Genomic DNA, 20,920 nt, shown 5'->3' on the forward strand with positions numbered 1-20,920 from the left:
ATCAGTAACTCGTCCCTCCATCTGTCCCTTTCCTCACCCTTAAAATGAAGTCAGAATGACAGCTAGCATTTGAAGACCACTTTCTATACACCAGGTGCCTTACATTCATGCCATTCTCACAGCAGCCATGTGATAAATTTTTGTTAACCCAGTGATAAAGGTGAGAAGGTGGCAGGAAATGGCTGTTCAAAGGCCACACTGCCAGGAAGTGGTGGAGTAGGTACTGGAATGCAGTCTGTGTGACACAGGCTGCTCCGAGGAGGATCTGGGAACTCTCAGGACCATGCTACAAGGTGGGGGTCATACACTCCAATGCGGGGAAGGCTCCCAGAGCACAGGCCTCCATGTGCGGGCATTTATTAACAGTAGAAACCCGAATTAGAGGAGCGCCCCCAGCAGGGTGAGCCCATAGTGCCCAGAGGTACCAGGCAGAAGCCTCTGTAAACACTCCTGAGACCTGCAGCCAAACCCCTGTTGCTGTTGGCTGGGCAGGCCAGGCCGGGCTAAAAATAGAAGGCTTCTCAGGTCCAGCTGCCAGTGCCCCAGCCTCCTCCTCTCCCCTCCCTCCTTCCCCACAGGGCAGGAGTCAGGCTTCTAGAAGGAACAGAGATTTTAAGTCTGCTTTCAGACCAAAGAGGATCCTTAGCTTGATATTCAGTGGGCATGTTCCAAGTTCTGGAGGGGCTGGAATTGGCGGGGAGCTCCTGACTCCAACACCCCACCCAACTGTCTCCTAGGGAGAGAGCTGTCAACCTCTAAAACCCACCCAGGGAATGAGTGAGGTCGAAGCCAAAACTTGGTCAATTTTTGCACATCTTGCAATTCAATCTGGACCCCTTTGTTGCCTTTTTTTTTCCTGAACCAACTCTCAGTGTTGACAGCACTGTAGGATTTCTGTATTTACTAGTGGCTTCTCGTGGGAGGTCAGCTCCGGGCCCTCTCGGGAACCCCCCGGAGACTGTGGGGATGAGGCAGCGCTCAGCCGGTGGAGAAGTCCTGGAGCTCAGGACCAGCGCTCCAAGTGCACCGGGCAGGAGGCAGGGGAGAGGGGAGGGAGGCCCTGGATTGGAGGGCCTCTGCCGACTGTGGCCCCGGTGCAGGTCAAGGCTCGGCCCGGGGATTTCCTTTCAAAGGTGACTTAGAGCCGCTTCATTAGGGTAGCGCCCTCCCAGGCAGGCCCTAATGGCGTGTTTGGCAGAGTCAGCGAAACGCAGCGCCCAGCGGCTCTAGCGGCGGGGGAGCGCCCTCTCCCGCGCCCTCGCCCTCTCCCGAGTTGGGCAGCAGCGCGCACGGGGCCATTTGCAGCGCAAGCAGCCTAGCGTGCGGCCGCGGCGCCCAGGTCGGAAGGGAGGCGGCACCATGGAGCGGAAGAAGGACATCAACGCCGTGTCTATCGACATGCTGCTGATCGTGCACTCGGAGAAGCGGCGCGCCGCACAGGGCACGCACTCAGACCAGCAGGCGGATCCGAGCGCACTGCTGCAGCGCCGAGGAGGTAACGCGCGCCCGACCCATGTCCCCACGTCCCCCGGCACCTCAGTCTCCTCGCCACAGGGGCCGCCCGCCGGGGGGCGCCCATTGCTCCCCCGAATGAGGTCAGCGAGCCTGACCCTCTCCCCCAAGGCTGCCGTCGTCGCTTCCCCGCGGTGTCACCAGCGTCCCGTGGCAACGCGCAGTCCCGTGGCAACGCACAGCCCCGTGATTGCCCCAGTTTGACTCCCTGTGCAGGCCTGTGGGTGCTTCCGTCACCCCAGGGAGTCTTTTTCCTCCCAGCCACTCCCTGACCGGTATAGAGCAGAATTGGAAGATACCCTGGGAGGAACAGAGCCAGAGCCTTAGGCCTGACTCATGGGTAGCAGAGGCCTGCTCCCCTCACAGCACACTGCAGGGCACACCCGACGCAGGGAAACCTTTGTGCTGAGTCAGACTTTGAGACGGGGGCTCCCTGTGTGGCCTTGCACGATTTACAGCCTCCGTTTCTCCTTTCTTGAGACTTTCTCCCAACCTCCTATAGACGGAAGGCATGAAAGGTATAAAAGGAACGCAGGTTTGGATAGGGTAAGATTTGAAACCTGCTGTCTCCACTTGAACTTATCCATCAAGTTTACTTGTCCTGCATACTTTCTGGGTAAATTTGCAAATTGTAGATTGGTAAAGTGACTGTTTATAGAGTGATTGTGGAAAGCAGGATCCAAGCCTCTCTGTTCTCCCGACGACAGAACACAGTATGAATAGAGTGCAGCGGAGGTTAAATAAGCCCCTGAGAAACCAGAGAGCCTCAGGGTTCTGGATCACAAGCTGTCTCGGAGGCTGGTGTGAGGATGCACCAGGCGGACTGTGAGCCAGTTCTTTAGGAGTTAGGCCTGGCAGCCATGCAGGAAAATGATTTCTGCCTCCCTCCTCTCCTCCAGCTCTGGAGCTCCTTGGAATTCCTGCTTCTGGTCCTTGGAATTCCTGCTTCTGCCCCTGGTTCTTCTGTCCCCAGAGCCTCTGTGCACATTGAGGATCCACCTTCCACCTGCCTTGCTAAAGCAGTGGTGCTGTGATGTCCTTGCCACTACCAGACACATAGGCTGGAGCTATGCCCAGAGCCCTGGGGACCTCTTGGGAAGGCAAGCAGGGGAAAGAAACAGATTCTGAAGGGCTGAGTATACTGACCAGCGCTCTAGTCTCAGAACTGATTCCTGTCTGAAGCAGGAGTTGTTTGGATTGGTTGGCATTTTAGTTCTCAGACTTGCTGTTGGGAGAAAGGGAAATGGCCCACCCAGGGTATTTGTAGTTAGAAAATCAGCAGAGGTCATCAACTTCTTGATAGAAATGAGACTGCTCTGAATACATGTACCACTGTCCAAAAGGCCTTCTCCATTGTGTGGTGAGGCCTAGTTCCAGGTCGGCCCAGGAGTCCCCTACTCCCAATCCTCTCTGATCACATCACTTGAAAGGCCCTGACACAGGCCAGGCGTGGTGGCTCACACCTGCAATCGAAGCACTTTGGAGGCCAAGGCAGGCAGATCACCTGAGGTCAGGAGTGCAAGACCAGCCTGACCAACATGGTGAAACACCGTCTTTAAAAAAAAAGAAAGGCTCTGACACTAGAGGGGACAAAGAATGCAGAGAAGCCCTAGAAATACCAGGCATCAGGACTGCCCTGAGAGGTGACCAACACCTAGCACAAATTCACCATGACTCCAGACTAATATATTCACACTCATGACAATGGTAGAGAAAAAAAAATCCCTAATTGCTGGGCCCTTTCTGCTGATCTTTCCAAATATTTTCTCATGGCGGTTTCTCACAGATGCTTTGAAGGATAATGTAGAGAGCTGTGTCACTTATTCACAACCAGAGCAGAGAAGAGGGAAAGTCATGGCTTTTGATGCCTGATGGGCAGCAATGATATTCAGGAGACCCCAGGCTAAGCCAGCTTGCAGACCCACTCCTTGAAACACAGCCTAAGCGAGGAAAATGCCCAAAAAGATCGGCTTGTTCCAAGGCCTCCCTTGGGTGCAAAAGATCTAAAACAAACCCATGCTCACTTCCAGATATCTCCTCCTTTCTCCTCCATACTCCAGGTCCTCCACTGGAGAGTAGATTTTCCTTGGCTATGTAAAAGTGGGCCTAGGCTCCGTGTCAGAAAAGATAAGAGCTCAGTTATTGTTGCAAAGCAGAGGATGGAGTAATCTGTAACCAGTGGCTCTTCTGCTGGTGACCTTGTGGAAGCAAAGAGTCAGGGGAACAAGAAGGCAAGGAGAGTGTGAACAGGCTAGGTCACTAGGAATTCAGGCTTCAGAGTCAGCAGATGTTTTCTCCCATTTCTTGAAGGCACTAGAATCCTCCCAGTCATTTCCCTAGAAAAGTGCTTCTCCAAACTGTGCCTGAAATCCCTCAACTCCTATCAGAAAGTAGAGTGCATATACTCTTGCGGCAGTAGAGGATATAACCTACAACTGCTTGCAGCAAGACCCAACGAGCTTTGAAGTCTTAGGTCTTATCCCAAAAGTCTACATGATTTGTGCATTCTACTCTGCAGGTGTGTCATGAGGATTCCAAGTTATAAGCCACGGGCGCTGGCTATGGGGAACTCTGCAGAAAAGAAGGGTGTTAAGAAGGGAGTGGTGGCCCCTGAGTGGTTGAGAGGGCTGGAGAATAAGACTCGAGGCTGAGCTTCCAGGAACAGTGCCATAAGCAGCACCACAGAGCTGGTCTGCTGAGGAAACCTCCTCAGCCACCAAGGAGCCCTGGATACTCCTTCTGCGCCAGGATCTCAATTTTATTGCAGCAGCTCCTGCTGCCAGAATGTATCCCCATGCTGTGCCAGGAACTCGACCTTGCGGCTACCACTTCCAGCCGCAGCCAGAGTGAGAGCTTTCCTTCCCTTCCCTGTTGCATCACCAGGTCCCAAAGCAGAGTGGAACACAGGTACTTCTGATTGGCCATGGCTAGACCATATGTGTCCACCCTCTAGCTGCAAGGGAGGCCAAGAGAACAGGCAACCGTCATTTTCAGTTCCCATTGGATTGATGGTCTTTGCCCACTGCCCCCACTTTATATCAAGACTCTAAAAGTGGGTGATTCAGCACATACAGAAATAGGCAGGCAACATAGATAGCAACTGACTTCTAAAATAATGCTCTCATATGTGTGCAGTGGAGAGGTGGGAGTGGAAATGGGCATCTGCACTACAGAAATTCTCCCCAAATGAACCTGATAACCAACCCCACTGCCCTTGAAAACTGTTTTGACTTTTAATGGTTTGAATTTTGAGAGTTGCATTCATTCCCTCAAGTGCATCTTATTCATGGGCAGCCTCTCTCAGATTCCAAGAGAGCCAGAATCCACCTGCTCTACCAGAACCAAGATAAGTCTGCAACTGCTACATTACTCTTGCCCTGGGTCTCCCACCTCAGAGAAACTTGTTATTTTGCAGGATTCCAAGGCGTTGGAAATGGAGTCCGAAGATGGCAGAAATTAGAAGGAAATGACCTGCACGGTAAATTCTCTTTTTTCTGTCAACCTATAGGATTTAATACATTGAATAATAACTGGAAGGATTGGGTTTCACTTGTTTGAAGACTGGCCCTAGACATCCAACCACTGAACAGATAGTGGCTGCTCCTGAGCCAGCCAGTCCTCTAGGGCCACTGTGACTGTGGGAAATGTTCCCTGTATCAGGTCCCCTGCTGTCCTGGAGCCTGTAGCTGAAGAACAGTGCCAGGAACTTGAGCACCCATTTGTTTGCTGGCTGAGCTGTAGGGGAGGACTTAACATCCCTTGGGATGGTGAGGTTTGAATGCTCTCATGAGAGGCAAGGCTGCTTATGTGGTGCAAGCCATCCATCATTTGAAAATGTTTCCCAACAGAGAGGACAGTGATCTGCCTTAGGACAGTATGACTTGAAGCCTGAGAAGGATTGTATATAGCTCCCTGCTGGCCTGGGACCCTAAATACAATAAGAAGTCAGCTTCCAAAGCCTCTTTTTTCTGGTGCCAGGCATCTGCTGCCCTAGGCCCAGGATCTCTCTGGGAACACTAAGGCGCCAACTGTAATGGACTTTATTCTGTTCCCTTTAGAGTTTATTAGCCCAGCCTCCAGGGACAAACATCAGGGATATTGCACAGTGGGCACGTGAGGATTCCAATAGGGGTCAAACCTCCGCTCCCAGAGCCCCAGTAGAAAACTCCATCAGCCCCCAGCTACGTGGGCCTGGGAATCAAATGACTGGCTTATTAAATGCAGTCTGAAGGAACCTCCCTCAATGACACAAATGGGGAAATAAGATTGCAAATTATTAGGGCTAAATTGCTATGTTCTACCTTCTGACAATAATGAAAGGGAAAGACGAAGTTCTACAAGTGAATTCATTCACTCATTCTGTCCACAAATGCCTATAGTGCTTACTTTGTGCCAGGCATGATTCTAAGTATTAGAAATGAAACAGTCAACAAGGCAACCAAGAACCCTGCCCTCAGGGGGCTACGTTAAAATGATTGGAATCATAATGCACTGCGGGTAAGTCCTAACACCCTGGAGGTGAAGAGTCTTCCTGTGTCCCCTGCCTTTGGTAAAAGTCCTTGAGACATCCCCCTCCCCGCCATACCACTGCCAGGGAGGCACCCTTCTGTGTCCTAACTGATAGGCATGCATGTGTGCAATGGCTTCCCCAACCTTGCTAGTTGGGCCATCAGCTGGTAGACGTGCCAGCTTTAGCTCTACTAAAGTAGCTAACAGAACTCTGCTGTGGGCTATTGAGAATTTTAATAAGAATCAGACCCTGTTAGCCACAAAAATGGCCATCCAGGGCATGCAAAGCAGGCTTGCTAGGCCATGTGTGAGTGTGTGAGTGGGCGAGTGGGCAAGCAAGCCACAGGTGGAACCAAAGAAGCCAGAGTCCTTGTTGGTTGCACCTGTCTTATACCTTGCCTGAACTGTCTGACACTCATCTTAGGGCTTCTCAGGCATATTATTACATCAGGAGAGGATTGAAACATACTGAATTCATTCTATTTTTACCATCTTCTGGGTTTCTGATTTGGGAGAAGGTTAGTGGAAAAATATCACAAAACACAAAGTGACACATTGACTATTACAAGACTCTAGTAAAAGACATGAAGTGGATCTTAGCGCTGCATGTCAGCTGATAGAGGATGATTAAAATAGTTCTTGCAAAACCTCCATGAGAACTAGGAGTTTCAGGTAAATGCAGGGCTGGAGAGAAGCTCCACAGAGGCCCCGAGCCCAGAAAAAAATGACGCTTCCACCACTCCACCAACATATGAAAACAAAATTTCATTTATTTTTCAAATGGCATGCTTGCATGCATGCAGAAATTAAAATTGGTTTCTTTCTGTGTTTTCTGATGTCAAGATGCTGGGTGCAGGTACTGAAGCTGACCTTTTCTTATACCTGCCTGCACCCAGCCCTGGGAACTAGATGGTTTCCCTCTGAGAAGGAAGCGGCTGATGGCATGTGCTGGTGGAGTGCACACAGACACTGCTGAGCACAGGGTTGATCCAGAAGGGCACATTTTCCCCCTCTTGCTACCCTGCGCACTGCTTGGGCTGGGGCATTGGCAGGGTGTTGGGGAGACTAGAGAGCTCCAAATTTTTCCAAGCAGCAGGTGTTTGGGCCCAGCCACCTCCTCACCCCCGCTGCCCCACCCCAATAGCTTGCCCAGCAATGGGCTTCCCCTGCTGTGATTGGCTGCTTTCCTTGGTCCTGGCTGAAGTCTGCCTAGCAGCACAGGGACTGACGCCCCACAGCTAAAGAGAAACCAATTGTGCAGCCCTGACTATAAATACCCCACAGCAGCTATGCCAGCCAATCACCCTCCTTAAGGATTCCCTTCCCAGATCTTGTTTCCTCCCTCAGCCAGCCGAGGCACTGCCAGCTGTGCCTACAGGAGGTGGCCCTGGCCTCCCTGTCCTCGCATGAGTCTGGTCTGGGGCTCCGGTCCCACATGCCACCTCACCCTGTATTGGAATACACCATGGACCTGGCCCTCAGCTGACTAGTGTGTGGCTCAGGGACCTAGCTGGGCTGGTTCATAGGATAAGGCTGAAGCAGCAGCCTTTCCAGGGCAAGACCCTGCCAGGTGGATCACAAATCCAGCCTGGCTCAGTACCTCAACCCCTACCTTAATTGGCTTCTGTGTAAGCCCAGGCATGGGAAGCACTGAGTGGCTGATCTGCACTAAAAGAATCATCTAAATGGACCTGTTCAGGCCAAGGCCCCAGAGGCATACTTGTTTCCAGACAGAGGCACTGGTCCCAGTGGTCACTTCCAGTGACAAGCCCACTTCAGGCCAGCAGGAAGCTACAGAGAGAAGATGGCAGGTCAGGGTGGTAGTGGTGGGGGAACCCCCAGCTGCCACAATCCTCCCCTTGCCCACAGCCTCTTCTCCTGCCCTTCTGAAGCAGAGGCTCAAGGGCAGCCTCAGTCAGAGCAGGCCACAGCAGCAGCTATAAAGAAGGAAAGGTCATGCTTCCCGTAGGAGGGCAAGTAAGCCTGTGAGCTCCCCTTCCTGGCCTATGGCAGGAACCAGGCATCGCTCCATGGCAGCCTGACCCCACTAGACTCTAAGGACAACTCTGTGTCCCAGGGACAGAAATATCCCAGCAATTGGAGAGAATGTGCATAGAGTTCATACCCCACAAATGTTTGTGAAACAGAAACAAACTACACATCATCCCAACTGCTAGGCCGGAATAGGAGGCAGGCTGGCCCCCCTGTTCTTCTCATAAAGAAGCAGGAGGCCAGGCGTGGTGGCTCACGCCTGTAATCTCAGCACTTTGGGAGGCTGAGGTGGGTGTATCACCTGAGGTCAGGAGTTCGAGACCAGCCTGGCCAACATGGTGAAACCCTGTCTCTACTAAAAATACAAACATTAGCCAGGCATGGTGGCATGCACCTGTAATCACAGCTACTTGGGAGGCTGAGGCAGGAGAATCACTTGAACCCTAAAGGTGGAGATTGCAGTGAGCCCAGATCATGCCATTGCACTCCAGCCTGGTAGACAAGAGTGAGACTGAATCTTAAAAAAAAATAAATAAAAGGAGGAGGAGGCTCAACTGCAAGTCAGAAGACCTGGGGTCCAAGTCCCAGGTCAGAACCTCCAAGCCTGCTCCATAGAAAGGTGTGAAGATCAACGAGCCATCTGTGTATGAAACAGGGCTTTGAAACTATGCCTGGTGACACCAGAGTTGGAAGTTATGGCTACAAAGACCATGGAAGACTGGTAGCCTGTTCCAGAAGAAACCCCGTCTGTGCTAGCACCAGCTAAGAAGCACAAGGGATGTGTGCACATGGGCTTCCAGGCATTTGCCTCCATGCAGTGTCATTGTGCTGGTTTGCGCATGTGCACACTGTGAGGGTGTGTACACATTTAGGCCTGGGGATGTGCTTGGTACCCACCAGCCCACCTGTCTTGCAAACACATACAGCTCTCTGTTCTGCCTGAGGAAAATTCCCCAGTGGTCACTGCAGGCCTCTCTGTCTTCCTTAAATAGAAAATTTGGTGGAGAAGCAGCACCCTCAGCAGCCCCAGGTCATCACTTCCTACGACAGCCAAGGTAAGTGATTCGCCACTAGCCGTGAGCTCCCCTGCAGATGTATGCCCAGACCTGATGCTCCAGCCAGCAACAGCCCAGGATGTGGAGCTCAGACTATGGGGAGCAGGGTCCTCTCTGCTCCCATGGATGTTGGAAAACCTGTTTCCTCTACCTGAGTCTCACAGAAAGCAGCAAGAGGCTGCACAGTCTGAGGCTTCCCCTCACCCTGAGATCAAGAAATAAAGCCCGTGGGCCTCAGAGCCCACTGCTGTCATCGCCATCACTATTACTGTCGTCACTATTCAACATGCAACATTTGTTGAATGCCAACCATGTGCACTCCTGCCAAGCCACTTACACACTTATTCTCATGAAAATTAAGCTTCACAGCAATCCTTACCATCCTCATATTATAGATGAATAAACTGAGGTTTGGAAAGGCTGTCATGTGTCCAAGCTCACATGGCCAGCAAGAGTACCAGCCGGGCAGTCTGACCCCCAACAAGACCTCAGCTATTAACCTTCACACATCTCTCCTTCCTCATCTGCCCTAGAAACCAGCCTCCCCCTGCTGTCTCATGGCAAACAAGCCCTCCCTTGTCCCGAGCCATAGCGGTTCTTCGGCCTCTCCTGCTGAGACTGAGCCTTCCCAGGGCCTCCCACCCAGTGAGTTTGCCACAGCGAGGCAGAGTAAGAGGCCTCTTCCTGGGGAGTCCTCATTTTTGGGAGACAGTCTCTGGGGACTCAGGGAAGGTAGGCAAGGGCATCACTGACACTACAGTTGACAGATCTGAACACATGGCAAGATAGAGATAGGAGGGCCCCACAGCCATGGTGATGGGAGGCCATTTAGAGACTCTTGTGCCACCTTGGTAAACTGCTCTGCATTAAATACTAGGCCCTGGTGTCTGGGTACTCTCACAGGCTCAGCCATAAGAGTACACCATGCTTGCTCTGAGAGCTGATGTCCTAACCTGTAAGGAGATTATCTGATCCAATTCAGAAGCAGTGACCTCCCCCATGCACCACATGAAACAGGAGGACTCTGGAGGCCCTGGAGGTTTGGAACCTCTCAGGGGCTTGCTCTCTGAAATACAGGTGGACCAGCTCCTCTATAGAAAGCCGCTGGCAGGTAGTGACGGAAGGCCAGCCAACTGGGGTTACCAGGATGGGGGAGGTGGCTCTCCTCACAGTACAGGCCAGTATCCTATTAGGCCAGAATTCCTGGGAATGCAGCTCAGGACAGGTCTTAGAAACCTCTGGGGGCCCAGCAGGACGTGCCACCAGCCCTGAGCACCACAATGACAAGCCCACACCCTGTGGCTTCTCTAAAATGAGCTCCACTGTACACGGCTCAACACTAAAAAGACTCGGAGATAGCTGGCTATAATGAGAGTGGATTAGCACCACTTGGGGAAGAAGACAGATGAAGGCTCCTGTCCTTGTGGAGCTGGCATCCTAGTGAGGGGACACAGACAATCCTAACAAGTCAAGCGTCCTGAGCCAAATAAGGCTGGAGGGGGAAGTAAAGCAGGAAGAATGATATGGGCTGTGTGTGGGTATGGGGGGCTGGGGGTGCGCAGGGTTGTGTATTCATTTCCTATTGAAGCTATAGGAAATTTCCACAAGTGAGGTGGCTTAAAATAGTGCAGATTTATCCTCTTACACTTCTGGAGACCAGAAGTCCAAACTCAGTTTCACGGGGCTAAAGTCAATGTGTCAGTCGGGCCTGCTTTTTTTGGAGGCTCTAGGCGTGCATTTGTTCCTTGCCTCTCCCTGCTGCTAGAGGCTGCAGGCCCACCTTGGCTTGTGGCTGCCTCACTCCAATCTCTGCTTCCATTGTCGCATGGTCTTCTCTGCTTATAGATAGTTGAATCTCTCTGTGACTCCCTTGTATAAGGATTCCCTTGTATAATGTATGATTGCACTCAGGGTCAGCCAGATAATCAGGATAGTCTATCTCGAAATCCTGAATTTAATCACATTGCCCAGTCCTCTTTACCACATAAGACAACATTCACAGGTTCCAGGGATTCTGGCATGGATATCTTTAAAGCTATTCTTCAGCCTATCCCAGGGGACAATTTAAAGTAGAGTTGGTGAGAAAGGCCTCACTGATAAAGTGACACCTAAGCCAGGAAAGGGGTGAAAGCATAAAAGACATGGGTATGTGGGGAAGAGCTTCCAGCAGTGGGAGCAGTGAGCATGACGGGCCCCAGGCAGGAGTGTGCTGGGTGTTCAGGGAGCAGGCAACTGTGCTGCAGGGGGTGGGGGGACATGGGCAAGGTTGTGGGAGCAGGAGATGAGCCAGAGAGGACACAGGGCAGAGTTGGCAGGGCCTGGGAGGCTTCTAATCTGAGTGCAATTGAAAACCATTAGATGGTTGTAGATGTGACAGCCTCTGATGGATAGAGAATAAACAGAGGGGGCAAGGCTAAAGCAAGACAACACCTTGAGAGGCATCATGATAATCCAGCAAGAGAGGTTTCCCCAAGGTGTGTTTTGAGGTATAAGAGAAAGAGAGGAGTCAAGGCTTGGGACCTGAGCAATGGGGAGGATGAAGGTGAGGGAGATGCAGGAAGAGCAGGAAGAGAAGAAAGAAACATGAATTCAAATTTGGCCTTGCTGAGGTTGGTGCCAGCACCTGCCATTTTGGAAAGCAGTGGCCAGGGAATCATCACTCCATGTGCCACTTTCCTATTCATCTCATGAGTTTTGACAACCTTTGGGCTCTGTTCTGCAAACCACACCAGACCCCAGAGAAGCCTTCTTGGAACTTCTATCACAGTAATAGCAGTGACCAGAGGTGGGACACTTGGTGTGTGCCAGACATCAAGCTAAGCCCCTCTCATGGCTCACCTCATTTAATCTCCACAACCACCTTCTGTGAAAGGTTATCATCGTCATTTTACAGATAGGGAAACTGAAGCTCGGAGAGATTTGGGTGACTTGCCCGAAGTCTCACAGTTAGCACGTAACAGACCCAGAAGTGGAACCATGTCTGTGTGCTCTCAAAACCAGTGGGCTTTACTCCACCATACTGTCTCCTCCATATGGGGCAGGGACCAATCTGGTGGTGTGGATTTGGCTGCAGCACCCCGCCCAATCCCCACCCTCAACGTGCAGTCTAAGATTTCAGTCCAAACTTGTTACTAGAAATGGTTCAACTTTTTCCCTCCTCCTCAGCCTCTTTCAGTGGTAGACTTTATGCAACAGGTGGCAAAGGAACATTGGAATCTTGGGTCATGGGAAGAGGCTTTGGAGATGATCTATAGTGGGTGTGTAGGTTGAATGGACAGAGAATAATCACAAGGAACCCCTGCAAAGGACATTCTCTTTTTTTGTTGTTGTTTTAGACAAGGTCTCACTCTGTGGCCCAGGCTGGAGTACAGAGGTGTGATCACAGCTCACTCCAGCCTCAAACTCCTGGGCTCAAGCAATCCTCCTTCCTCAGCCTCCTGAGTAGCTGGGACCACAAGCGAGTGCCACCACACATGGCTAATCTTTTTATTTTTTGTAGAAACGGGGTCTCACTATGTTGTCCAGAATGATCTTAAACCCCTGGGCTCAAGTAATCCTCCTGTCTCTGCTTCCCGAAGTGCTGGGATTACAGGCATAAGCCACCATGCTTGGCCCCAAAGGACATTCTTGAGGAGTCAATTTTCTGTTGGGGCTTCTGTCCTTCAAGGTCATCAGCCCTTATCCCCATGCAAACACTCTGGGGAGTAGCCTTCTTTGATAATGTGTGCACTGGGGTCAAAGTGCCATGTTTCCAGACCTCAGACCTCCCTTTGGAGCTCCAGCCCATAGAAGGAATCATGAATAGTCCTGTGTTTTCAGATCCTAATGGCAGCCAGAGGCAGTCAGGGCTGCCATCGATGCCCTGCATCATGCACATCAGCCAATTCCCAAACAGTCTCAGCCCTGAGCTCTCAATACTAGGTTGTCATCTCATAATGAGAGCTGCTGAGTGGGGTTTTCATGCTGTGTCTGGCAGTACTCCCTAAGGGTGGTGCTTCATCATGTTCTACAAAGCTAGACAGTCCCTGTCACCATCTAGCATGCTCATTCCTGGGATTTCACTGCTCTCCACTTCCTGATTACTGCATCCTGGGTGGAACCACGGCATGTTTCTACTGAATACCTAACCAGGGACTATTTAAAACTACAAGTGCTTTAGCTAAGGTTTTCCTGACTCTAAGCTACTGAAGGGGGGGTGGGGGAGGAACCTCCAAGGTAGAAAAAAAACCTGTAAATGTGCCAACCTGCTATAGAAAACTTTAACAAACACCTTAAACCAATGATGGCAAATATTTCACATGAATCCCACAACCTCTACACACACATATACACCCACGTGCATGTGCATGACACGCACACACACACTTGACAGTCTTTGTTAATTGATCACTTCAGGCAGCCACTTCCAGTCAGTCAGAGTTAATGAAAAACATGAAACCTGTTTGCCATCCTGCGTTAGGTGTTCTGAGCCAATTGGGCCTTTAGGTAAATCCTGATTGAAACCTGAAGAGATCTGGAGAGCAGCTGTCAGGTAGGAGAAACCTGCCTGGGTGAAAGGCAGGCCCAGGGCAATAAGCATGTGGACATGCTTGTGCTTGCCTGTGTGCTGTTTCTTAGAGGGCGGGGAAGAACAAGGAGAGTCGGCAGGGTCTAGGAAAGGGGCCAGGGAGCCACTTCTTAGGATTAACTGAAGATAATCACTAACATGCTCTTAACTCAGATGGCCAAAGCTGCAGCTTCAGAAATGTGATTTTGTCGACCACTGGTGGAGCTGGGGAGGGGTGCATGAGAGAGGCCAGCCAACCAGCCTGGAATCCCAGGGAGGGCCTCCTGCAGGTTTGGTTGTGATGGTTAATAGTCAAGATTAGAATATGTACTGTACTGTATTTAAGCTGTACTTAGGTTTAGATCTGACTGTGAATTTTGCCCCAAATGATGATCTACTCTTCGTTAGTGATTGGCCAAATTAATATTTTTTCTTAAATTAAGAGTTTTGTTTGATACAGGAGTGTCATAGCCAGCAAACGCTCTCCACCCCATGCCTCGAGGAAGCATAAAGCTCTATTGCGAATGCTCTTCCCCTTGAGGCAGCCTGTCCAGCCTAGGCCCAGTCCCTGGAGCCATCAAAGCCTCCCAGTGGTACCTTCACATACCTGTAAGTGAGAACAGGAATCACACTCCCACACAGATCAGGGAGGCTGAGAAAGTTGCTGCTTTCCTTGAGGAGTGCTAAGCAGCAGCACAGCTTTGGGGGAGAACCAGAAAGTGGGATTCAGGAGAATGTTGGACATCGACCCCTGTCCTAGAGGGAAGAGGAACTGCAGAAAGGAGGGACAGGATTAGGAATAGTGAGGCTGGAGCTTCTGGGCCAGGACTGTGCTGCGAAAGTGAGCCCACCACAAGACCCTGCCCTGGAGGGGCTTTAATATGCAATTTGTTTTTCATTTTGATCACTCTTTCATAAAGAGACATAGCTGAACTGGGAGTACTTGGAAGTACCTGGGCATTATGAGAAGTTTGGGGAAGAGATTTGTTGTTGAACCCTATGCCAACGATCTGTTCACTTCTGCATTTTCTCAAAGCTTATGGAGATTGTTCCAGTCAAGCATTTTCTAAATTGTGGCTGACAAAATAGTACTGGGTCAAATAGAGTTCTTTACTACAGAACTACTCAGTTTGTTGTGTATTGTGACCTACGAGAGGGGAGAGAGTGAGCATGTTTCTCAATTCATTTTTCGCAAGGCATCTTGAAGTCAAGTACCACTTAGCACTCACTTTAAAAGACATCTCCGATGGTTTGAGGTGGTGAAAGTGAAAAGGTGAAGGAGAACAGGCGAGTGCCTCAGATACCATGGGAAGACACACAGGAAGCACTTGCTGCTGATGGTGATAGCACCTGATCCTGCAACCAGAACAGAATTATGCTGTGAATGCTGAAATGCTTAATGTTTTAGTTATAAACTCACAAGGCTGATTTTCTCTCAACATTGAATATGCTAGAAACTACACTTCGAAATGAATGTGAACCCCTTCAAAGGTATGCTTTGCGGAGGCCACGTTGTATCTTTTCAAATTGTTTGAGAATGACCCTCTTTGGCATGCAGACCAAGTTTAGGAGCTACATAAAAAAGACAGTATTGTTATTCTATGAAAAAATAATTGCAACGCATTTAGCAAGCAAAGGGTTAGTAAAAGGAGGTTTTACAAAACCAATAAGGAAAAAATAATACAGCAATAGGAAAATAGCCAAGTCACAAAATAAGAATTTAAAATGGCAAATAAATATGTGCCAAGAATTCCACAGTAAAACTAAAGAAATATACAAAGCAATCAGGTATTATTATTCATCGATAAAAATTTAAAGGGTTGATAAAACCGAACATCAGTGAGTGTATATGTGATCTATTTTTGCATTACAAACCACCACAAAAATTAGCAGCTTTAAACAATAAGCATTTACTAGCTCACAAATCTGTAGGTTGGCTGGAAATTCTCATTGGAGCCATACCCAGCTGATCTGGGATCTTGGCTGGACTTGCTCATGTGTTTGTGGTCAGCTGGTGGGTTGTCTGGAGACCAGCTGGTCTAGGATAGCCTCACCTGAGAGGCTATGCTCTGCTCCATGTAGTCTCATCTACAGCCTGGCTGATTCACATGGCAGTTATGGCTGGGATCCCAAGAATAAGAATCGAAGACTTCAAAGTCTCCAGAAGCGTAGGATCAGAATTTGTACAACATCACTTCTGCCATGTGCTAACTGGCCAAACCAAGTCAAAAGTCCAGCCCAAATTCAAGGGATGGAACACAAGACCTCTCATTGGGAGGAAGCGCAAAGTATTGCACTTTTTGACCAATTTTGCAATCAATCACAGCAAGAATGTGCAAAATGGGTATTCTCTTGCATTGCTGATGAGATCATAAACCAATAAAATCATTCGTAGGAAACTTTTGCTAATATCTAACAAAACCTTTAAAATCTCCATATTATTTGATTCATACTTAAGAAGTTATCCAAAGGAACTGATTTGCAAAGTGTGCAAATCACTTTACATACATTCAAAGACGTATGTTTCGAAGTGTTCATCGCATCATTTCTAATAGCAAAACATTTGTGAAAAGCTAAATATTCAACAAAAAAACGATTGCTTATGTGGATTATAAACCATCTACAAGATAGAATAGTATATATACAGCCATTTGAAATGATAACATATGGCTATGCTCACTGATATGTAAAGATTTAAATGAAGAAAGCAGGTTATGAAAAATATGTTTACTATAATTCTGCTTTGGATTTTTAAATGTAGAAATGAAGTCTCAAATGATTTTCACTTTCTACTTTATATCTTCTGTACCATCCAAGTTTTTGTTTTAATTCTGCTTGGGTTTTTTGTGTGGTTTATATTTTTGCTCTAATTTTTATTTTAAATTAACATCCTTTTGTAGTGTATAGTACTGATTGCTAACACATGCATAGATTCATGCAACCGCCACCATGATCAGGATATACAGCAGTTCTGTTATCCTCTCAAAATTATCTTCTGTGGACTCTAATCCTCCCGTCATTCTTAAGAGTTCCTTGAGAAGTTTTTTTTTTTTTTTTTCTTGAGTCAGAGTCTCTCTCTGCTGTCCAGGCTGAAGTGCAGTGGCACAATCTCGGCTCACTGCAACCTCCACCTCCCAAGTTCAAGTAATTCTCCTGCCTTGGCCTCCTGAGTAGCTGGGGTTACAGGTGCTTGCCACCACGCCCAGCTAATCTTTGTGTTTTTAGTAGAGATGGGGTTTCACCATGTTGGCCAGGCTGGTCTCAAACTCCTGACCTCGTGACCCACCCACCTTGGCCTCCCAAACTGCTGGGATTATAGGTATGAGCCATAACACCCAGCTGAGAACTATTTCTTGATATGGATGTACCACAGGTTGTTTATTCATTCACTTGTTGAAGGAGATAAAAGTTGTCTCCAGTTTGGGGTGATTATGAATAGAGCTGCTATAGAAACATTTGTGTACAGGTTTTTGTGTGAACATAAGTTTTCATTTATCTGGGATAAATGCCCAACAGGGCAATTTTTAGGTTGTATGGTAAGTACATGTTTTGTTTTATAAGAAACTGCCAAACTATTTTCCAGAGTGACTGTTCTATTTTACAATCCCACTAGCAATATATGAGATCCAGTTTCTCTGCATCCTTGTCAGCATATGATATTATCACTATTTTTAAATTACAGTCACCCCTCAGTATACATGGGGGATTGGTTCCAGGACCACCCACATATAACCAAATGTGGACATAATCAAGTCCCACAGTTGTCCCTGCAGAAACCCCATATAGGAAAAGTTGGCGCTCTCTATGCGAGTTTTGCATCCTGCAAACAGTACTTTCCATCTGCATTTAGTAGGAAAAAATGCAGCATATGAGTGGACTCATGCAGTTCAAACCCATGTTGTTCAAGGATCAGTTGTATATTATTGCTCTTCTAATAGATGTGATGTCTCATTTTGGTTTTAACTTGCCTTTTCCTAATGGGTGATGATGCTGAACATATTTTCATGTGCTTATTTTCCATCCATAACCTCTATTATGGTAGACTATATTTTCTTTTGTCCTTTTTTCCAACTGAATTGCCTTTGCACTTTTATAAAAATTCATTTTGCCATGTTAGTGTGAATCTATTTTTTATTGTTTTGTTTTATTGATCTGTTTATCTATGCTTTAGCCAATATCACAAAGTTGTAATTACAGTAGCTTCATTAATACATCTTAAAATCAGAGTGGGAGTCCTCCAACCACTAATTAACCTTCAAAATTAGTTTAGTTAATCCAGTTCCTGTGCCTTGACATCTAAATTTTATAATTATGTATCTGCACAATTTCCCCAAAGTGTTTGGTTGAACTTGCATTAAATCTATAGATCAATTTTGAGAGAATGCCCACTTGATAATTTTAAGTCTTCCAATCCATAAATATGGTATGTTTCCACATCTATTTAAGTCCTCCTGTTTAATTTGTTCAATCATATTTTGGAGTTTTTAGTCTGCAATTATTGCACATGTTTGGGATTTTTGTTTCTTTTAGATTTATACCTAATATTTTAATTTTGGAACTATGGGAAATTGTTATTTTTAAATTCCATCTCCAGTTGCATATGGCCAATATAGAGAAATACAACTGATGTCTGTGTGTTAACTTTGTATACTATGACAATGCCAAACTAACTTGTTAGTTCTAAGAGCTTTTTCTTATAGATTACTTGGGACTTTCTATGTAGACAGACATAATAAGGACAGTTTTATTTCTTCCTTGCCAATCTGTATGCCTTTTATTTCTCTTTCTTGTAGGTTTTCTTCTAGGGTTTTTATGGTTTTAGGTCTTATGTTTAAGTCTTTAATCCATCTGGAGTTAATTTTTGTATAGGGTGTAAGAAAGGGGTCCAGTTTCTGCTTTCTGCACATGGCTAGCCAGTTTTCCCAACACCATTTATTAAACAGGGAATCCTTTCCCCATTGCTTGTTTTTGTCAGGTTTGTCAAAGATCAGATGGTTACAGATGTGTGGCATTGCCTTCAAGGCATCTGTTCTGTTCCATTGGTCTGTATCTCTGTTTTGATTACGTAGCCTTGTAGTATAGTTTGAAGTCAGGTATCATGATGTTTCCAGCTTTGTTCTTTTTGCTTAGAATTGTCTTGGCTATGTGGGCTCTCTTTTGGTTCCATATGAAGTTTAAGGTGCTTTTTTCCAAGTCTTTGAAGAGGGTCATAGGTAGCTTGATGGGGATAGCATTGAATCTATAAATTACTTTGGGGAGTATGGCCATTTTCACAATATTGATTCTTCCTAACCATGAGCATAGAATGTTTTTCCATCTGTTGGTGTCCTCTCTTATTCCTTGAGCAATGGTTTGTAGTTCACTTTGAAGAGGTCCTTTACATCCTTTGTTATATTCCTAGGTATTTTATTCTCTTTGTAGCAATTGCGAATGACAGTTTGTTCTTGATTTGGCTCTCTTTGGGTCTGTTACTGGTGTATAGGAATGCCTGTGATTTCTACACATTGATTTTGTATCCTGAGACTTTGCTGAAGTTGCTTATCGGTTTAAGAAGATTTTGGGAGATTTTGGGCTGAGACGATGGGGTCTTCAAATAGAGACAATTTGGCTTCCTCCTTTCCTATTTGAATACCCCTTATTTCTTTTTCTTGACTGATTGCTCTGGCTACAACTTCCAATACTATATTGAATAGGAATGGTGAGAGAGGGCATCCTTGTCTAGTGCCAGATTTCAAAGGGAATGTTTGCAGTTTTTGCCCATTTAGTATGATATTGGCTGTGGGTCTGTCATAAATAGCTTTTATTATTTTGAGATATGTTCCATTGATACCTAGTTTATTGAGAGTTTTTAGCATAAAGGGCTGTTGAATTTTGTTGAAGGCCTTCTCTGCATCTATTGAGATAATCGTGGTTTTTGTCTTTTTTTTTTTTTTTTTTTTGAGATGGAGTTTTGCTCGTTACCCAGACTGGAGTGCAATGGCGCGATCTCGGCTCACTGCAACCTCTGCCTCCTGGGTTCAGGCAATTCTCCTGCCTCAGCCTCCTGAGTAGCTGGGATTACAGGCACGCAGTGGCTCATGCCTGTAATCCCAGCACTTTGGGAGGCTGAGGCGGGTGGATCACGAGGTCAAGAGATCAAGACCATCCTGGTCAACATGGTGAAACCCCGTCTCTACTAAAAATACAAAAAAATTAGCTGGGTTTTTGTCTTTGGTTCTGTTTATGTGGTGAATTACTTTATAGACTTGCATATGGTGAACCAGCCTTGCATCCCCAGGATGAAGCCCACTTGATCGTGATGGATAAGTTTTTTGATGTGCTGTTGCAATTGGTTTGCCAGTATTTTATTGAAGATTTTTGCATCTATGTTCATCATGGATATTGGCCTGAAGTTTTCTTTTCTTGTTGAGTCTCTGCCAGGTTTTGGTATCAGAATGATGTTGGTCTCATAAAATGATTTGGGTAGGATTCCCTCTTTTTGGATTGCTTGGAATAGGTTCAGAAGGAATGGTTCCAGCTCCTCTTTGTATGTTTGGTAGAATTCAGCTGTGAACCCATCTGGACCTGGGATTTTTTTGGTTGGTAGGCTATTAATTGCTGCCTCAACTTTAGCCCTTGTTATTGGTCTATTCAGGGTTTCAGCTTTTTCCTGGTTTAGGCTTGGGAGGGTGCAAGTGTCCAGGAATTTATCCATTTCTTCCAGATTTACTGGTTTATGTGCATAGAGTGGTTTTTAGTAATCTCTGACGGTAGTTTGTATTTCTGTGGAATCGGTGGTGATATCCCCTTGATTGTTTTTTATTGCATCTATTGGATTCTTCTCTTTTTTCTTTTTTATTAATCTGGCTAGTAGTCTATTTTGTTGATCTTTTCAAAAAAAACAGCTCCTGAATTTATTAATTTTTTGAAGAATTTTTGTGTCTCTATTGCCTTCAGTTCTGCTATGATCTTAGTTATTTCTTCTCTTCTGCTAGCTTTTGAGTTTTTTTGAGCTTGCTCCTCTAGCTCTTTCAATTTTGATGATAAGGTGTCAATTTTAGATCTTTCCTTGCTTCTCATGTGGGCATTTATTGCTGTAAATTTTACTCTAGACACTGTTTTAAATGTGTCCCAGAGATTCCGGTACGTTGTATCTTCGTTTTCGTTGGTTTTGAAGAACATCTTTATTTCTGCCTTCATTTCATGGTTTATCTAGTCAACATTCAAGAGCCAGTTGTTCAGCTTCCATGAAGGTATGCAGTTCTGAGTTAGTTTCTTAATCCTGAGTTCTAATTTGATTGCACTGTGGTCTGAGAGACTGTTTGTT

The 20,920-nt window shown here is 46.9% G+C and overlaps 1 protein-coding gene across 2 annotated transcripts in view; it reads left to right on the forward strand.

Moving 5' to 3' along the window:
- Positions 1–1,297: 1,297 nt before the first annotated feature.
- The window catches only part of KY (kyphoscoliosis peptidase), a 55,765-nt gene continuing 36,142 nt past the window's right edge, over positions 1,298–20,920 (forward strand). The window contains exons 1-3 of one of the 2 annotated variants that reach the window (XM_002759593.6): positions 1,298–1,495; positions 4,928–4,990; positions 9,006–9,068. In XM_002759593.6, coding sequence (XP_002759639.2) covers positions 1,360–1,495; positions 4,928–4,990; positions 9,006–9,068 — 262 coding nt within the window. In that variant the 5' untranslated portion in view covers positions 1,298–1,359. The remainder of the gene's footprint in view (positions 1,496–4,927; positions 4,991–9,005; positions 9,069–20,920) is intronic. The other variant, XM_035278333.3, reaches the window with a different exon arrangement.

The sequence above is a fragment of the Callithrix jacchus genome, chromosome 17 (assembly GCF_049354715.1).
Source record: "Callithrix jacchus isolate 240 chromosome 17, calJac240_pri, whole genome shotgun sequence".
Classification (NCBI taxonomy): Eukaryota; Metazoa; Chordata; class Mammalia; order Primates; family Cebidae; genus Callithrix; species Callithrix jacchus.